The sequence below is a fragment of the Cyprinodon tularosa genome, unplaced genomic scaffold (assembly GCF_016077235.1).
Source record: "Cyprinodon tularosa strain WSP-4 unplaced genomic scaffold, ASM1607723v1 ctg1071, whole genome shotgun sequence".
NCBI lineage: Eukaryota > Metazoa > Chordata > Actinopteri > Cyprinodontiformes > Cyprinodontidae > Cyprinodon > Cyprinodon tularosa.
Window position 1 is genome coordinate 12,655 of NW_024037862.1, and position 17,380 is coordinate 30,034.

At 38.2% G+C, this 17,380-nt stretch overlaps 1 protein-coding gene across 7 annotated transcripts in view; it reads left to right on the forward strand.

Moving 5' to 3' along the window:
- The window catches only part of itpr1b (inositol 1,4,5-trisphosphate receptor, type 1b), a 110,796-nt gene that overhangs the window by 9,686 nt on the left and 83,730 nt on the right, over positions 1-17,380 (forward strand). For 4 of the 7 annotated variants that reach the window (XM_038290085.1, XM_038290078.1, XM_038290069.1 and 1 more), the window contains exons 11-34: positions 2,961-3,060; positions 3,142-3,302; positions 3,430-3,571; positions 3,667-3,825; positions 3,926-4,098; positions 4,314-4,433; positions 4,565-4,756; positions 6,983-7,234; positions 7,320-7,461; positions 7,551-7,704; positions 7,816-8,009; positions 8,133-8,271; positions 8,376-8,430; positions 8,624-8,789; positions 9,707-9,874; positions 9,987-10,058; positions 10,139-10,276; positions 10,380-10,505; positions 10,585-10,785; positions 11,197-11,448; positions 14,607-14,732; positions 14,935-15,063; positions 15,209-15,226; positions 17,182-17,302. In XM_038290085.1, the coding sequence (XP_038146013.1) occupies positions 2,961-3,060; positions 3,142-3,302; positions 3,430-3,571; positions 3,667-3,825; positions 3,926-4,098; positions 4,314-4,433; positions 4,565-4,756; positions 6,983-7,234; positions 7,320-7,461; positions 7,551-7,704; positions 7,816-8,009; positions 8,133-8,271; positions 8,376-8,430; positions 8,624-8,789; positions 9,707-9,874; positions 9,987-10,058; positions 10,139-10,276; positions 10,380-10,505; positions 10,585-10,785; positions 11,197-11,448; positions 14,607-14,732; positions 14,935-15,063; positions 15,209-15,226; positions 17,182-17,302 (3,500 nt within the window). The remainder of the gene's footprint in view (positions 1-2,960; positions 3,061-3,141; positions 3,303-3,429; positions 3,572-3,666; positions 3,826-3,925; positions 4,099-4,313; positions 4,434-4,564; positions 4,757-6,982; positions 7,235-7,319; positions 7,462-7,550; positions 7,705-7,815; positions 8,010-8,132; positions 8,272-8,375; positions 8,431-8,623; positions 8,790-9,706; positions 9,875-9,986; positions 10,059-10,138; positions 10,277-10,379; positions 10,506-10,584; positions 10,786-11,196; positions 11,449-14,606; positions 14,733-14,934; positions 15,064-15,208; positions 15,227-17,181; positions 17,303-17,380) is intronic. The other 3 variants (XM_038290095.1, XM_038290114.1, XM_038290123.1) reach the window with 1 other exon arrangement.

Here is a 17,380-nt window from a genome sequence, read left to right on the forward strand (position 1 = left end):
TGCAAGTCACTTCAAAGATGCATTTTTCACTGAAATGACAAAAATAATACGACAGCAATGTGAAAGTGTGGGGGAGAAAAATTTTGACAAACATGTTAATGTTACACCAGCCCTTGATGAAGACCACAGCGATGTCAAAAAGCAAGATTTCAAAGAGTAAACACTGGTGACTCATGTTTTTGTTGAGGGGGAATTTAAAGCATTAGTTGAAGCAGGTTGTGAGTGTAAAAGTCAGCTACTGTGGATACAGACCAGTTTTGTTATGTGCTGTCTATAACCGTGTATTCAGTGTTTTTTTTTTTTTACTCTAAAGATCCTTTGCTACATTATAAAACCAAATGGAAATGCATGGTCAAAACAATTTTAACTTTAAACAAAGGAAGTGGTTACAGTGTGAATATATGCTCGTCACTTTTAAGTGTAAAGGTTATTACTATAAAAAAAATAAAGAAGCACTAGTTTGATGTTAAAAAGTGAAATTGGAAGCTTGTCATGCCCGCCAGCTTGGACACGAGAATTAAAAGTTCAAAAAAAAAAAAAAATGGACCAAATTTAAAAACATTTAAAAGATTATTCATATTTTTCAAGTAAAACACTGATATTATGCAAAGCCTGGACAAAGTGAAGGCCATGTTTTACAATTCTGTCTGATTTTGCTTTTCAGGTAAAATGTTAGTTTACCTCTCTATATTTTTTACTTTTTTTTAACTGCTTTGTGTGGTGGTGAAATTATTGTTGCTAATATAATAAAGCAATTATCCTTCGATGATAATGAGTTGCACCCTTTTAATTATATCCTGTAAACTGCCTGTGTGTTTACAATCACTTCTATCTCTTTAATCTAAAATAATCCTGCTTTTTAGGCAGGGAAACTTTAAAAAAGGCCTGACAGATGGGTAACTAGTTAGCTTCTGTGACTGGTTACGTCATGTTTGTCAAGAATTTGGCTGAAATCTGCTTTGCATTCTTGAGGCCAGACAGTTGACCCAGACGGTTACATTGGTCACACTCACACATGGAGCCAGAGTGTAGTGTGGTTTAGGAAAGCAGTAAAGCCACACAAGCCAGTATACTAGCTAAACTTCAGTTTGCATCAGGCACTGACTGATTATTATAGTCACTTGTCATTTACTCGGTGACAGCGTGTTTCAGTACATTGCGTAATCCTTTTCCTGCTTGGGACCTTCTCTTCTGGTTTAGTTGGAACTGTTTGTCAGAGCTGTTTTTCATGGCAGAGTGCTGCTTTTTATATCGGGGAGGCCTTTATTTCAAAACCTGTGACATGCCCTGATTTGTCCTGACTGACAACTGAAGATATCATAACCTTTCTACATACCTTCATGACTCTTCAGCTGTAATTTAGGAGCTGTCACCTGCGGATGTAATCCTTGTGTAAAAAAAAAAAAGATTTTTTTGGAGGGCTTGATGCAAATCTAGGAATATACATTTCCCTTAACTGTTGGTATTTCCTTTAATCAGAGAGTGAAAATGTATATTATTTAACTTTGACATTTTTTTTTTCAGATATTTATACTTTAAATGTTTCCATAGATGGCAAAATGGAACAAGGTTCCTTGTTTGTGGTGTTTAAAGCTTAATCTGATTCTAAAATGAGAAGTTGAAGTAAAACGCACCTTTAAAAAGATCTGAAGGCAGAGGTCATAAAACTGTAGTGAGCAAATAGCATCATGAAAGCCAAGGTCAAGTTTAACACACTTTTAGGTAATTAATCGAATCCCGATTTTTAAACATCTCACATAGCATTAAGGAAAATGCAGCTATCCACCTTTACCTGTTTGCTAAAGAAAACATTAAACAGAGCCATCCAAGCGGCTGCAGCAGATGCGCTCTGTGCTCCTTTCCCCCCATTCTGGCTGGCTCCATGGGGACGTGTTCAGCACAATCTGCAAGCTGAAAACACCTCACTACACCATGAAGTAGAAAACACAACCGCTCACAGCTTTTTCAAAGCCACTTTGTGTCGTCCAAGAGCAGCAGTCATTTCTTTCCAAGAGTTTTTCCACAATCTGTTGATTGTGGTGATATTTTTTTGGCTAAGTCACAGGATCTCTCTAGTTGTTTACATTTGCGAATCCTCACCAGTAGGAGCTGCTGCTCGCTCACCATGTTTTCCATGTTGCACAGCTGTTTCTGTGTAGTTACAAATTTTCCTAGATGCACGGTGCAGAAATTCTGTCCGCATGGAGGAGCATAAACTAAGCTTTAGGTGGGCTTTTCTGTCAACAGGGCCACTATCTGGCCTTGATGGAAGGCTGACAAGAAAAAAAGCCAATGTTTAAGAAAAATAACAGGTCCTGTGAACAAAGTGACAAAATCCCTGTGGAGAATGCAGCAAACAAATGGCAGTGTTCTGATATTAAGTTATCTGAATTTACGTTTTTTCCCCTTAATGCAAAATGCTGTGCGGTAGAAAAATAAACCTCAACATCACCCTCTTTGAAACATAACATTAGTCATACGAAGGCTTTTTCTTCTCTAGTGGCATGAAAGGTAATTTGAGTTAAACGGTTAATTATTGACTAAATATCAACCCTGGAGGAAAACCTGTTGTTGCTACAAACGACTTAAATCTAGGTGAGAAGGTTCATTTTCTAACGACTATAAAGAGTGAGCCAAAACCTCCAATGAAACCATGTTCTTGTGCTGGGGGGGAGCGTCAAAGTCTGAGCTAAATCCAGTTTTGAGATGGACAAAAGATATCAGAGCTCTAGGTTGTCAGAACCAGTAGAGATCATCTCAAAGAGCAAAATATGTTTTGAAATGGAATATGTGATGAAAACAAATGCATGTCACACACTTGATACTTATTTATAAACTTGGAGAAAAACTCTTAATTTTTTTAAACCTCTTTGTAATCATGACTTCCCGTCTACTTCATAAAATCATGATGCTCAACATACCTAATCATTCTGATGCAATTATTACCTCTCAAATTTCAGGAGTTCCTATGTCAGGCTTCGACACTTGTGCACCAACACATGGGTTCATAGTACGGTCATCCCCATTGACAAAGAGGAGGAGAAACCAGTCATGTTACGGGTGAGGGGGTTTATTTACAGTTGGTGTAGGCTGCTTCGATGATTAGAATTTTATTTATAGTTTTTTCTTTTTTTTTCCCAGATTGGAACATCAGCTATAAAAGAAGACAAGGAAGCCTTCGCCATTGTCCCGGTGCCACCATCAGAAGTGCGTGATTTAGACTTTGCCAATGATGCAAGTAAGGTGTTGGCTTCTATTGCTGGAAAGCTAGAAAAAGGCACCATCACACAAAATGAAAGGAGGTAGGCCTCTTAATCCACTTTAATATATCTGGTACATTGCAGCATATTTTAACAGAAATCCTCTGATTACTTTATTGGCTTGAATAAACTATGCTGTCTTTTTTTACTGCACAATGACAACCTTCAGGTTTGTAACAAAGCTGCTGGAAGATTTAGTTTTCTTTGTGGTGGACATCCCGAACAGTGGGCAGGATGTATTGGAGATTATGGTTAATAAGCCCAATAGAGAAAGACAAAAGCTGATGAGAGAGCAGAACATCCTTAAACAGGTAGGCCTTAAAACCTTAGACCGCATACTCCTTGGCTTCAATTGTCTGCTCAACCAAAACGTTTGAAATGTCACTTTTTTTGTTTTTCTTCATAGATTTTTAAACTTCTTCAAGCCCCTTTCACAGACAGCGGGGACGGTCCTATGTTGCGACTTGAGGAGCTTGGAGATCAGCGCCACGCTCCGTTCAGACACATTTGTAGGCTTTGTTACAGAGTGCTCCGCCATTCCCAGCAGGATTACAGGAAGAACCAAGTAAGCTGCAAACCCCTACAATCAAAAGAGTTGAAAGAAGCCCTCTTTTTAGATCGGTGGTTTTTCAGTCCTTAACTGTTTTTTTTTATTATATCCACAGGAATATATAGCCAAACAGTTCCGCTTTATGCAGAAACAGATTGGGTACGACGTACTGGCTGAAGACACAATAACAGCTCTACTCCATAACAACCGGAAGCTGCTGGAAAAACACATTACTGCTGCTGAGATTGATACCTTTGTTACTCTAGTGAGGAAGAATCGGGAACCAAGGTGACGTTTAAAGATGAATCATTATAAAAATATTCACATTAAGATTGTTTCAGTTCATGTTCAGTGCTATAAATGAAAGGAGAAGTTTTGTTTTTTACAAATCGACTTTTTTTTTCTCACATAAAAAAACATCATTAGATAAACTAAAAATAAATCTATATTTCATTGCCTTGTCTACCCCAGTGTTTCTGATTAATTAAATAATCTGTACACAGATTCCTGGACTACTTGTCAGACCTTTGTGTGTCCATGCACAAATCCATCCCAGTGACTCAGGAGCTGATCTGCAATGCAGTGCTGGATGGCACCAACGCTGATATTCTCATTGAAACCAAGTAAAGCATTTTATTTTAAATCTTGGAAAGAATTTGACAAGAAAAAAGCTCTAAAGAAAAGTATTGAATTATCCTTTGGGATTAATAAATTCTAATTGAACTCAATTGCATATTTTTATGCTTATCGCCAGATTAGTTTTGTCAAGGTTTGAGATCGAGTCAGCAATAAATGAGGAGGCTCCGGTAGAGGCAGAGGATGTGGAAGAGGTCTGGTTGTTCTGGAAAGACAACTGCAAGGAGAACCGCAGTAAGAGCGTCCGGGAGTTGGCCCAAGATGCAAAGGAAGGTCAGAAAGAGGACCAGGAAGTGGTCAGCTATTACAGGTAAGATGTCTTGGAAAGAAAACATATTTTGAGTTGTTTGAGTTTTTCTTCCCAGGATAACATCAAGTAACCTTTATCTACAATATTGTAACTTCATAGGAAAATGTAAAATGCATAACTGGGAAGTATAAAAAAATAAATGTGATTGGAGTACATTTGTAATCGGCAGCCTTTCCATTTAAAACCCAGCCATTGCAGTGCCTTTAAAAGCCATATAATCAGTAAATGGATTCCAACTGTTTTATTAAAACAATAGTATAGGTCCAGCTGATCTCTGAAGGCTCTGAGAGGTTACTAACAGCACATGTCCACAAACAGCATTATTTAGACCAAAGAACAGAGCAGATTGATCTAGGATACATTTTTGGAGTGATAGGTTGTGGAACAATATCTCTAACTAAGTACATCTCATGAAGAACTGTCAAGTCCATCATCTTAAAATTGGAAGAATATGGCTGAACTGCCAACTACTGGGATAATGATAATAAAATACTTTATTTAAAGGACTAGTGACCCCCAACTATTATCTCCTAATAAACTACATGAATAGATGGTTTACAATCCTGTCTTCATGCCTCAGACATTATTTTGACAATTTCCTGAACATTTGTTAAAATACTTCGTTTGTGTGTAGAAACATCAGTTTGGCTTCTTCCTTAGGTTGAAAAAAAGGGGTTAATGTGTTTAATTTTTGCTATTGGATTATGCTGCCCACCATGTTTGTTTTTGAGCCAGTGTCAACGCAACCGAGACCATGCCCAGCTCTAACCCACGGTGCTCCGGGTTATGCCTTCCAGTGGGAGCTTTTTTGAAATAATTCATGTGGAATGTTGCAAGTTGTTGTGTAAAGCACCTAACAGAGCACTTACGGACAACGCACACCAAAATTATCATGGCGAGAACACAAGATTGAAAAAGCTAAAAGTTAAGATGGAGGACCTAAACTAACAGGTTAGATAAGAAACGTTAATCATTAAAAAAATAAAGACAATATTTTTTGTCACAATCATTGAGTCTGGGAATTGCCATTTTTGCCCAAATATACCGTAGTAACCCCTCAATCCTGACATCTTCAAGCAGTGACGTCACGGTGTGGTAAGTCTAGCGCCATTTCCCCGCTTTACAAGCAAAATCAATGGGAGCTACTGGACACATCTGCTATCAACAACAATTATTTAAGATTTCCAGAGGGCTTCACCATTGAAATTCACCAGAGCTATAGTTAAACTGACAATGCCCATGTGCATGGCAGTTGAATGCTGTAACACATCGGGTAAAAGTGGGGGGAAAAAAATAAAAATTGTTATTTCACCTTTCCAATTCATGATCCACGATGGGTTCATTGTTGGATTGCCAACTTGAAGAGGAACATCTGGTCAGAGAAAAAAACATCATTAATCTGATACTCTTGGCTTCGCATAGTGCACTGGTCATCGCCATCATGGATAATAGCGTGTTGGACAAACACCAGTTACAGCACTGGGACTTGCTCAACAGCTGATACCGCACAGTGATGTCACAAGCTGGTAGGTGGCAGTAGTGTTGTTTGACAAACATGGATGCCACTGGTAAAGCACATTAAAATAAAGTTGCTCTTAATTAAAAACACTTACCATTTATTGAAAAGTATGTAATAATTTTATACTTAAAGTACTTTCAGAAGTTCGTATTCTGAATATGACCAGACTTTTCCTTTAAAGCCAAGACGTAAGGCTACTTGAGAATTTATTTTACGTCTTAAAAATTTATCTTTACAGACCATCGAATGCAGCTAAGCTCGGACAGTTTAATAAAAGAACGGGTAACAATTTTAACTGGAGTAAAAACACGCCTCATAAGACCTGCAGCCGTAAAAGCAACTAAGGATGGTTCAGCAAAGTATTGTAGTAATAAATAGTATATCTCAAGTATTTACTCAGGAGGGCTTCATACAGATACATGGCACACTTTCCAGAATTTTTCAATGAAAAAAATACACATCTTCTTTTTCTTCCCAGTTTTTTTTCTGTTGTAATCATTGAGTGAAATTACCCAAATAAAAAAGAGGTATTATTTTTTTTCCAGGTGCTGTAGCATTTGCAATCTTTTTGGCATGTTACTTTTAGAATGGCCTAATGAATACCGTTTTATTAACCCAATATATATAATTTCATTTTAGAGTGTAGAGCATCAAACAAGCATTGATTTCTTTTTTATTGGTCATAACTCTCCCATATTTCCATCCAGGTGCCAACTGAATCTCTTTGCTCGGATGTGTCTGGATCGACAGTATCTAGCCATCAACAAGATTTCCGGTCAGCTAGATGTGGATTTGATCTTGCGCTGCATGTCAGATGAAGACCTGCCCTTTGACCTACGGGCGTCTTTCTGCCGCCTGATGTTGCACATGCATGTGGACCGGGACCCTCAGGAGCAGGTCACACCTGTCAAATATGCCCGTCTGTGGTCTGAGATTCCATCTAAAATCGCTATTGATGAGTAAGTGGCTCTTTTGTGCTGCTTTTAACCGACTTGTATCTGTTTACCAAAGATGTCTCAGCTGTATCCTTTCCTTATTAAACAGCTATGACAATGATGGAACCACCAGAGATGAGATCAAAGAGCGCTTCAGCCTCACCATGGATTTTGTTGAGACCTACCTGCGAGAGGTTGTGTCCCAAAATATTCCCTTCTCTGACAAGGAGAAAAACAAACTCACCTTTGAGGTATTTCTTTTTTTTTTTCACTTTGTGAGCAGAAGAGAACACAATTCGGGCCAAAAATTAACAATATGCTTAAACGTTCCGTTTTGTAGGTAGTAAACCTGGCAAGAAACCTCATATACTTTGGTTTCTACAACTTCAGTGACCTGCTGCGCTTGACAAAGATCTTACTCAACATTTTAGACTGTGTACATGTTAGCACTGTTTTCCCCATCAACAAAATTGAGAAGGGGGACGAGAGCAAAGGTAAAATTACTTTCTTTCTGAAGCCCAACCTGTTCTGTGGGAAAAAAAACAAAAGTCTTTGTCCCTAACTGAAATTTTTCTAGTTAGTGTTTGTTTCTCCATGTGTTTCAGGTGGCAGTAATGTAATGAAGTCTATTCATGGAGTGGGGGAGCTAATGACCCAGGTGGTGCTGCGAGGAGGGGGCTTACTGCCCACCACACCGTCTCATCAGCCCGAAGGAGATGTGGTGAAAACACAGACGGAACCAGAGAGGGAAGATATCATGGTCATGGACACAAAGCTCAAGATTATTGAGATCTTACAGGTAGGCCTCAGTCAAATGTCCTTATTGTTCAGAAACGAATACTTATTTATGCCAAATCACGTGTCTGTATGATGAGCATTTTTAAAATCTTAATCTGTAACTTTTTTTTATTATTTTCTGTAGTTCATCTTAAATGTGCGGCTGGACTACAGGATTTCCTGCCTGCTCTGCATTTTTAAGCGCGAGTTTGATGAGAACAATCCACAAGGAGACAACGCTGTCAACCCAAATGGAGGCAACAACAATGCGGCTCAGATGCCTGGTATGAGACCACGTTATTTAACAAAAGACATTTTTTACTACTTTAGTTCATAGACGTAAAACCGGCTTAGCTGATGTATTCCTTTTCAACTGATTTAACTCCAGGAAATCTTGACTTCGAGAATATTGAGGAACAAGCTGAAGGGATCTTTGGTGGAAGGTAACTCAAATTCTCTATATTTCAAATCGATTTTCTGTATCTTTAAAGAAAAGAGTAAATAATGATAATGAAGGAGTCTTATCTTCGCTCTGTAAGATTTGGTTGAATTGTCTCTGTGATTTACCTTGAGATGACATGTGTTGCACTTGCCACTATAGAAATAAGCACAATTTTATCTTTTCCTTTTTGTTAGTGAGGAAAACACTCCTTTAGATCTGGATGATCATGGAGGTCGCACATTTCTGAGGGTCCTGCTGCACTTGACAATGCATGACTACCCTCCTCTGGTATCTGGAGCCCTTCACCTGCTTTTCAGACACTTCAGCCAGAGGCAGGAAGTCCTCATGGCCTTCAAACAAGTAAATGAAACCAAATTCCACATGTTGTTTTCCAACCATACATGTCTAAGGTTTACTGTTGGTTTAATATATTTAATACATAAATAAAATTATAATAAAAAATGTGACTTGCATTGATAAAAAAAAGAATACATTTGTAGGTATTCTATTAAATGAATTTGGATTGATTCTAATTCACATTTCTAAGCAGAAAATAAATCTGTTCAGTAGCTAAAGCCTATATGAATATGTTTAAGTCCAGCAAATTTTAATTGTCCTTAATCAACTGAATTGATTAAATTCTTCTTGTTAAAAAGAAACAAAAACTACAAGCTTGTTTGTGATTAAGCAGAAAAAATTTAAATAATAGATTTATCTGTTAAGACCAGTGTTGTTTCTGACAGCCATCTTATATTTAGTGTTGGTTTTCATCGTCAGGAGGAGATCTGTTATTAGTTTTAGTCACATTTTAGTCATTACGATATGTGATAGTTTTAGTCAACTAGAACTCCAAAAGGTTTTAGTCAGTTTTATGTTACACTTCAAAAAACCTCTAACCTTTACGACTTCGAACAACCAGATTCTTTACCAGACTGACAGCTCTTGCCTAAATACTACAGTTCCTGGGTATAGAATGCTGCTGTGCAGTTCATCACTGCTGTTTGGCAGGTTTTATTACTGGTTGGTGAACTTGGCATTGAAACTAGGAATGGAAAATAAACTATTTGAACGATTCCAGTAATATTTAAAAGTTAGAACAGATTGTGATCCTTTTTAGAATCTTGATGCCGAACCCTACTGATTATAGATGAACGTTTATCAGCAACCACTCCGTATAAAGAAACTCTGCTTGCTAGAAGTAAGAGCTTTAAATGTAAACTATATCTTATAAACTTTGAAATAATTGTCATTGTGCTGCCACCCTTTTTTTTTTTCAGGTCCAGCTGCTTGTTACCAGTCAGGATGTAGAAAACTACAAGCAGATCAAGTCGGATCTGGACCAGCTACGTTCTATTGTTGAGAAATCTGAACTGTGGGTTTACAAAAGGCAAGGAGAGGATGGAATGGATGGAGATGGACCTTCAGAGTCTGACAATAAAAAGAAGGTTTTACTAAAACTTTTTTTTTAGTTTCATCAAATGGCTTTAGTATGAACAGTAAGGCTATGGAAGATAATGAAACAAAATAACTAGTATAAATGTATTCATTTCCCTCCAGGGAGATTCTGCTGGTTCAGACAAGAAGTCAACAGAAAGCACTAGTAGCTACAACTACAGAGTTGTAAAAGAGGTAGTTATTTAATTTTGCTCAGTATGCTAAAAATGGTTTTGACTCTACTCTAAAATCCACTTTGTCCCCGACTTGTTTAGATCCTTGTGCGTCTCAGTAAACTGTGTGTCCAGGAGGTCGCTTCAGGAAAGAAGAGTAAGAAACAGCAGCAGAGGCTGCTGAGGAATATGGGGGCCCACAGTGTGGTGCTGGAACTCCTACAAATCCCCTACGAAAAGGTTTAAAACTCTAATTTAACAGTGGATTGAAAGTATAATAATCATGGGTCTTGAAAGAGTTGCATAATGTCGCCTCCTTTTTAAATTTTTTAAATCTTTTCAGGGTGAAGATGTAAGAATGCAGGATATCATGAAATTGGCTCATGAATTTCTGCAAAATTTCTGTGCTGGTAACCAGCAAAACCAGACTCTCCTTCATAAACATATCAACTTATTCCTTAACCCAGGAGTGAGTATCACAGCTAGTTTTTACACATGACACATTCTGTTAAAGTAAATTTTTCTCATCCTTCTTTCAATTTCCATAGATCCTAGAGGCTGTTACCATGCAGCACATCTTCATGAACAATTCGCAGCTGTGCAATGAAATCAATGAGCGTGTTGTCCAGCACTTTGTCCACTGCACTGAGACGCATGGGCGACATGTCCAGTACCTTAAGTTTCTTCAGACAATAGTTAAAGCTGACAACAAGTTCATAAAGAAGTGTCAGGACATTGTCATGGCAGAGGTATGTTTATACAAACCGAATCAAGTAAATAATGTTGTTAAAGTGATTAAGATATGCATTTTATCTTAATACTTGAGAAGAAATTGACTACAAAAGATTTTTGTTGTCCCCCAAAGGAGATACTTGGGTGTAGCTTAGACAATAAGTAAAAGACAATAGTTTTTAACTATATATAAACAAACCATTTATTTACTGTGGATGTTGACTATGAACCCTTAGGGTTGTTGAGATGCTACAACTTCTTTTACAAGTTAACATTTAGAAAAAAAATGCTGGTAAATTTTTTTTTTTATCCCCTAAAGTGACTATCAGTCACTTGACATTTAGAGCAAGTCAGCAATATGAGTTAGAATAGAAGTGATTGTATCTTCAGTTAGTGATTCTGTTGTCATTCTGGAATCTTCTATCTAGTTGGTGAATTCTGGTGAAGATGTCCTGGTCTTCTACAATGATCGAGCATCCTTTCAGACCCTAGTCCAGATGATGCGTTCGGAGCGGGACCGCTTGGATGAAAACAGCCCTCTAATGTATCACATCCACCTGGTGGAACTGTTGGCTGTCTGCACCGAGGGAAAGAACGTTTACACTGAGATAAAGTGCAACTCCTTATTACCCTTGGATGACATAGTGCGAGTTGTCACCCATGAAGACTGTATCCCAGAGGTGGGAATGAAAAGAAAAATCCTCAGTTCCTTCATTTTTTGTTGTTAATCTACACGAGCTCTTAATAGAAATGCATGCATAAATGTTACATTGTTTCTTGAACGGTTGTGCCGATCTGGTCCCTCCGTGATGGTTGATGTGGTAAACAACAGAGGTGTTGTTTGTCTAGGTGGGTAGAAAGCACCGGAGAGCCATGTGCACGACATGCACATTTATGCTTGGTGTGCTCCCGTCAACCCCAAAGACCACAAACAACATGGCACTCTAGAATGTGGGGGCTGCAATTGTGGTGACCATCTCCCTGCGACGCACCACTAACCTCATAGGGATGTCCCTGCACAAATAAATCAGATTGATTAGCAATGATTTCCTTTATTTTTAGGAGATTAGTGAAACTGATCTTAATCTTTTGTAAAGTAAAATTGAAGCTTTAAAGATTTATTGTGATCCTATTGTGAGACAACTCTCACAAAAGAAAATGTTGGTATTAGTCAAAATTGAAGTCGGTATATTAGGCTTTTTGGAGGTTGGACTCATCTTGAGCTCACAGCTGGGCCAACCTTCATGAAAATTCGTTTCACGCAAGTGATCATGCCCAAGGCAGGAAGGGCACAAGTCGTGGCCATCATCTGCCTAAAACACAGCACCACAATCCATACAACAGTGAAAGCCATCCATGTTGACGCTTGACAAAGCGTAATTAGAATGGAAATAGAAAGTTGGTTAAAATTGGGAGAAGGGGTGTGATATCTGCCGTCACCAGTTGTTGCCAAGCATGCAAACAACAATTGGCCAACAGGCACTAATTACAATGAAGCTAACTAAGAAAAGTTGAGAATCTGCTGCCATCATCAGGTAGAAAAACCAAACAGAAAAAAAATTAAGTTGGCTTAATCATGGAAACGGTCAACTAGGTCAGTTAATACTTTGAGAGGTGGTGAAAACTGCTGCTCTCACCAGGCATTAAAAACAAAACATAAGGTAGCTTTACACCTTAAGCTACAGCAGACCAAGAGATGCGTTATACTGGGAGAGGAGGATGAAACCGCTGCTGCCATCAGGTACTAAAAAACAAGAAATAAAATCCAAAGAATAAAAATAACAAAGTAGTCCAGACTGAGTAAGTGCGATACATGCTGCCATCACTAAAAAATGGCAAAACATACCTGGAAAAGTCTTCCACGAAGATCAACCTATTGCATACTGTACGCTGGAGGGTTAGAATGCTGATAAATCCAGAGGAACAGGCCCATGAATAAAGCCTGAGTATAAAGCTTCATAAAAGCTTTATAAAGCATTATAATAAAGGAATCACTCATGTGTCTCGATTGATGCATAAAGCAATCCTTCAGTGCTTTCTGCATTGTCTTTTGCTGGTCAGTAGGGGTGAAATGGAACAGAACTGAGGCCCCCACTCTACTTCATCCTAATGGTGTTTTTTAAGCATTGAGGTCAGAACATGGTCGAAAAAGTTCTTAGAAGATCCTTTTCCGTTGATTTGCTGGTGTTACCCAATGCTTTTGGCAATGTTTAGCTTTCTTTAAAATTATGTCAGATAATCCCATCTAATATAATTTTCCCATATGATATTTGAAATACCATACTGATAGCAAAAAAAACAACAATAAAACGTAGTGCATTGGTTTTCTCTCATACACACCCCCACGCTGGGGAGTCTTTTTTTCTTTTCTGTGTTTTTTGTTTTATTAGGGCCATCTGTTGGCATTAAGGTACATTTTTCTTTGTTGCTCATGAGCTTATTCTTTACTCATGTTTATTTGTTTTGATGCTTTTTGGCTTCATTATTTGTTTTCTCTGTAATTATTTGAGCTGTTCAAAGCTCAAATAGAGCTCAAACCTCCTGAGGTTTCAGCCCAGGGGTTTCCTCAGGAGAACCACTAGCTTTTTTTTTTTTTTAGGGCTGCTTTTTGCAGCTATTGTTTATATTGTTTGTTTTTTTTTTTTTTCATTTTTACTTGTAAATTTTTTCTTTCATAGTAAATAGAAAGAGATCAAAATTAGTGTTTCACATACAAGAAAAAAAGAACCAAAAAGAGTAAATTACAATGCAGTGGCATAAAGGTAGTTAATTATTAAACATAAATAATGTTATTAACCTCTTACACCCTAAGGGGGTATAAATAAATTTCTGCCTGACAAAAACACACAAAAGTAAATAACTTATAGCCTTAAAGCTATTAGATTTAAGAAGAAACTTTTGGTACGTCTGTAAAGGTAAGATGTCATGAATGGTTTTCTGGTGTCAGCACCATTGTACCTTTGACCCTGCCTGAAATATTAGGGACAAAATACAAAATATTTTGCATTTTTTGAACCTCGCCAAAATTTTCTTTGAAATAAACATTGCAAAAGACTAACAAAAAATTATTTATAGCACAAAAAAGTAGTACAGACTTTCAAATCTAAATGTTGTGTAAAAATATACAAAATGTGGACTCAATCAGATGAATCATATTTATTTTAGAATGGAATTAGTGAGAAATTTCTTAGGCGGAGAGGCCATTTTGGCACATTTATCCATAAATGTCACCAAACTGTGCCAAATATGTTTTTTACATCAATACTGGGGGTTTGGTAAAACTACGAGGTCATGTAGCAGCTGGACCCGCCGGTGGGTCCGTAGGGTTCAAGGGGTTAAGATGGCAAACGTGGTTAAAACAGGATTAAAAACAGGATTCAGTGATTAAAGACTGATCTTTTTCGGCTTCTTGAGAACTTAAAGGAGAAACGCAAACAGGCATGATAGTAAAACCACAACACAGGCGACTGAAACAACTCTCTGAACACTTCTTTGAATTTGCTCTTTCACAGGGCCGTTGTGACTAGTTTTACTTCCTTTTTGCGACCACTAATCTGTTTTTACAACCACACATGACGTACAATATAACCACACATTTTGATGACAATACATACTGATTCACTCACATGTAAGATGGGGTTTATTCAAAACACTTCTGAAGCTCTTTTTCCTCCCAAGTTACATCCAAATACATTTCTTATATTTGTATAAAAACATAGCTGTAAGTGACTTCCCTCATTCCACTTTTAAATATGCAGTGCTTCCAAAATTTAGAGAATTTCTTTTTAGGGTGTGTGTTTTTAATTTCCTTATCAACTTATTTTCTTTATCCTAATAGGTGAAGATTGCTTATATCAACTTCCTAAACCACTGTTATGTGGACACAGAGGTGGAGATGAAAGAGATTTATACATCCAACCACATGTGGAAGCTGTTTGAGAACTTCCTGGTGGACATTTGTAGGGTAAGCCAGAACCTTTTTTTAAGAAGACTGGTAAAGATTTGAGAGATTTTGCCTGTGCTCACACTGACCCCTCAAGTCTGATTTGGGCCATATTTGCCTGCATTGTGAATGGGGCCTTTGATCTGCAAAGGAAACGATACAAACAGGAAGTTGGGTTCAGTTGTTTTGGCTCATGCCATTTTCCTGTCCGTCCTTTTCTCAGGTGTGCAACAACACCAGCGACAGGAAGCACGCAGACACAACCCTGGAGCGTTACGTAACCGAGACGGTCATGAGCATCGTCACATGTTTCTTCAGCTCTCCTTTCTCTGACCAGAGCACAAGCCTTCAGGTAGTGTTGTCTAGCGTTTCGATTTATATATATAGCAGGCTTGTAGATTTACTCACAAGTGTTTTTAATGTACTCAAAAAATGTCCTTGAGGTTGACAAGATACACTTGCATTTATGTTATAAATGACTTTCTTCCCTTTAACAGATTGCCCGCCATATTTATGTAAGTAGTGGAAACTTCCCCCTTTTTTTTCCCCAACCTTTGGGTGTGTTTCTTACACACTTTCTCTGAATGTTTGAGGAATATTCACTGTGGTTTTAGTTCCTTACTCCTTAGTCAGCAGAGGACTGATTGTGTTGCACAAGGTTTTGCTGGGATGTGGTGTACATGAAGCATTGTTGGTTTGTTGTTACCTCATTGTAGCTGTGTTTGGAACCCTTGCAAGTTTTCCTGAGAATCATCACTTAATTCTATTGAAGCAGAATCTCCTAAAACTGTGTTTGATGAGATACTATGCTGAAAATCTTCATATTTATTATAGGGACTCGGGTTTACTTTTATGAAAGTCTTTCCAAGAATTTTGTGTTCAGCGGTTTAATGTTTTTCTCTTGTAACAGGCAGCCATTCTTGGAAAGATAACTGAGGTATTAATTGTACTTTAGGGCTGCTGGCAGGTAGATACTATTTGTACTGTTGGTAGGAGTATATGATTTGTGTTGTAGTAGGTAGACATGTGATCATGAACAGCTGACCTGCTGGACATGTAATGCTTTGAACTGATTGGACTTAATCCAGACAGTCACTCTGTTGGGTTATGAATGTCCATTGCCATGAAAAAGTGTTCATTTCCCTTTTAAGAGTAAAAGCATTCTGTGGTATTGCAAATACAAATTTTCTTTGCAATTTTTGTGATGCACTAACATGAAGTAAAAGGTGACTAGGAAGTTACAAATAATAATCTTACATGTGTTATCACATGATTACTTTGTGGAATCGCCTTTCCTGCAGTTGTTCTAATCTGCAGGCAATTTTTTTTGGCCCATTTGGCTTTGCAGAATCACTTAACCTTATAATATTTCATTAAGATCCATTTATCCATCCTCTTCCGCTTATGTGGGGTCGGGTCGCGGGGTTAGCAGTTTCAGTAAGGTGGCCCAGACGTCCCTCTCCCCAGCCACCTGGGCTAGCTCCTCTTGGGGAACCTTGAAGTGTTCCCAGGCCAGCTGAGAAATATAGTCCCTGGGTCTCCTGCCGAGAGGACGTGCCTGGAACACCTCACCTGGGAGTTGTCCTGGAAGCATCCTAAAGAGATGCAGAGCCACTTCAACTGGCTCCTCTCAACGTGGAGGAGCAGCGGCTTTACACGGAGTCCTCCCCGGATGAGATTATCATTGAGAGTTTATCTAAATTCTTTACAAATGTAGCAGCTCTGGCTGTATTTTTCGAGTCTGTGCTGCTTCAAGGTGAACATCCACCCCAATTTCAAGTTATTTTAACCGTTTTTCCATTTGAACTGTCCAATCTACTATAATCACAGAGGAGATTATCTGCTCACTTTTCTGCCACACATAGATGTGTTGATGTAGGATTAGAAAACAAAATTCACCTTTGACCTCATGTCACAATACTTTCTTCCAGGGTTTTGCAGTGTAACCTACTGTACAGTTCAACCTGTGGTAAACTGTAAATGGGACTTCTTCTGACTTTCTTTCAGCAGTGGGATAAGGATACTATTTTGTTACCTAACCCTGGTTTCCCAACACTAAAAACCTGCCATGTTTCTTGGTCTTTATGATGCAGTTTGTTCAGTATTTTTTTCTGCAAAAGCTTATGGTGGCTGAACAGCTGAACTCAAATGATTGGTGATTTCTGATGCAGTTTCTCTGGCTGTCAGAGTGAAGGAGACTAACCTTTGCATGTTGGAAATGTTAAAAACTTTGTGTCATTTTACTTGCACTGAAAAACTATGTATTTCCTTATTTGATAATTATGTAAAATCACAAAAAAAATACAGAATAATGACCTTTATTTTTGCAAAAATACATTTCAAGGGGTATGAACACTTGCAGTACTTGAACTTACTGTGTTTATTCTACCTACCGTACCCCGTGCTTCTTCTTTTCTCATTCTCCTGTTGTGATGATTTTCTATGTGATATGATTCCACCTGTCTCACAGACTCGTCAGCCAGTATTTGTGCAACTACTTCAGGGAGTGTTCAGGGTCTACCACTGTAGCTGGCTGAGCCCTGCTCAGAAGCACTCAGTCGAGGGGTGCATTAAAGTACTTTCAGACGTGGGTAAGTACCGAAACTGATGCTCATAGCCAAATTCAGTAAAAGCCTTCTTAAAATGGTTAAATCTATTGGTCTTTTCCA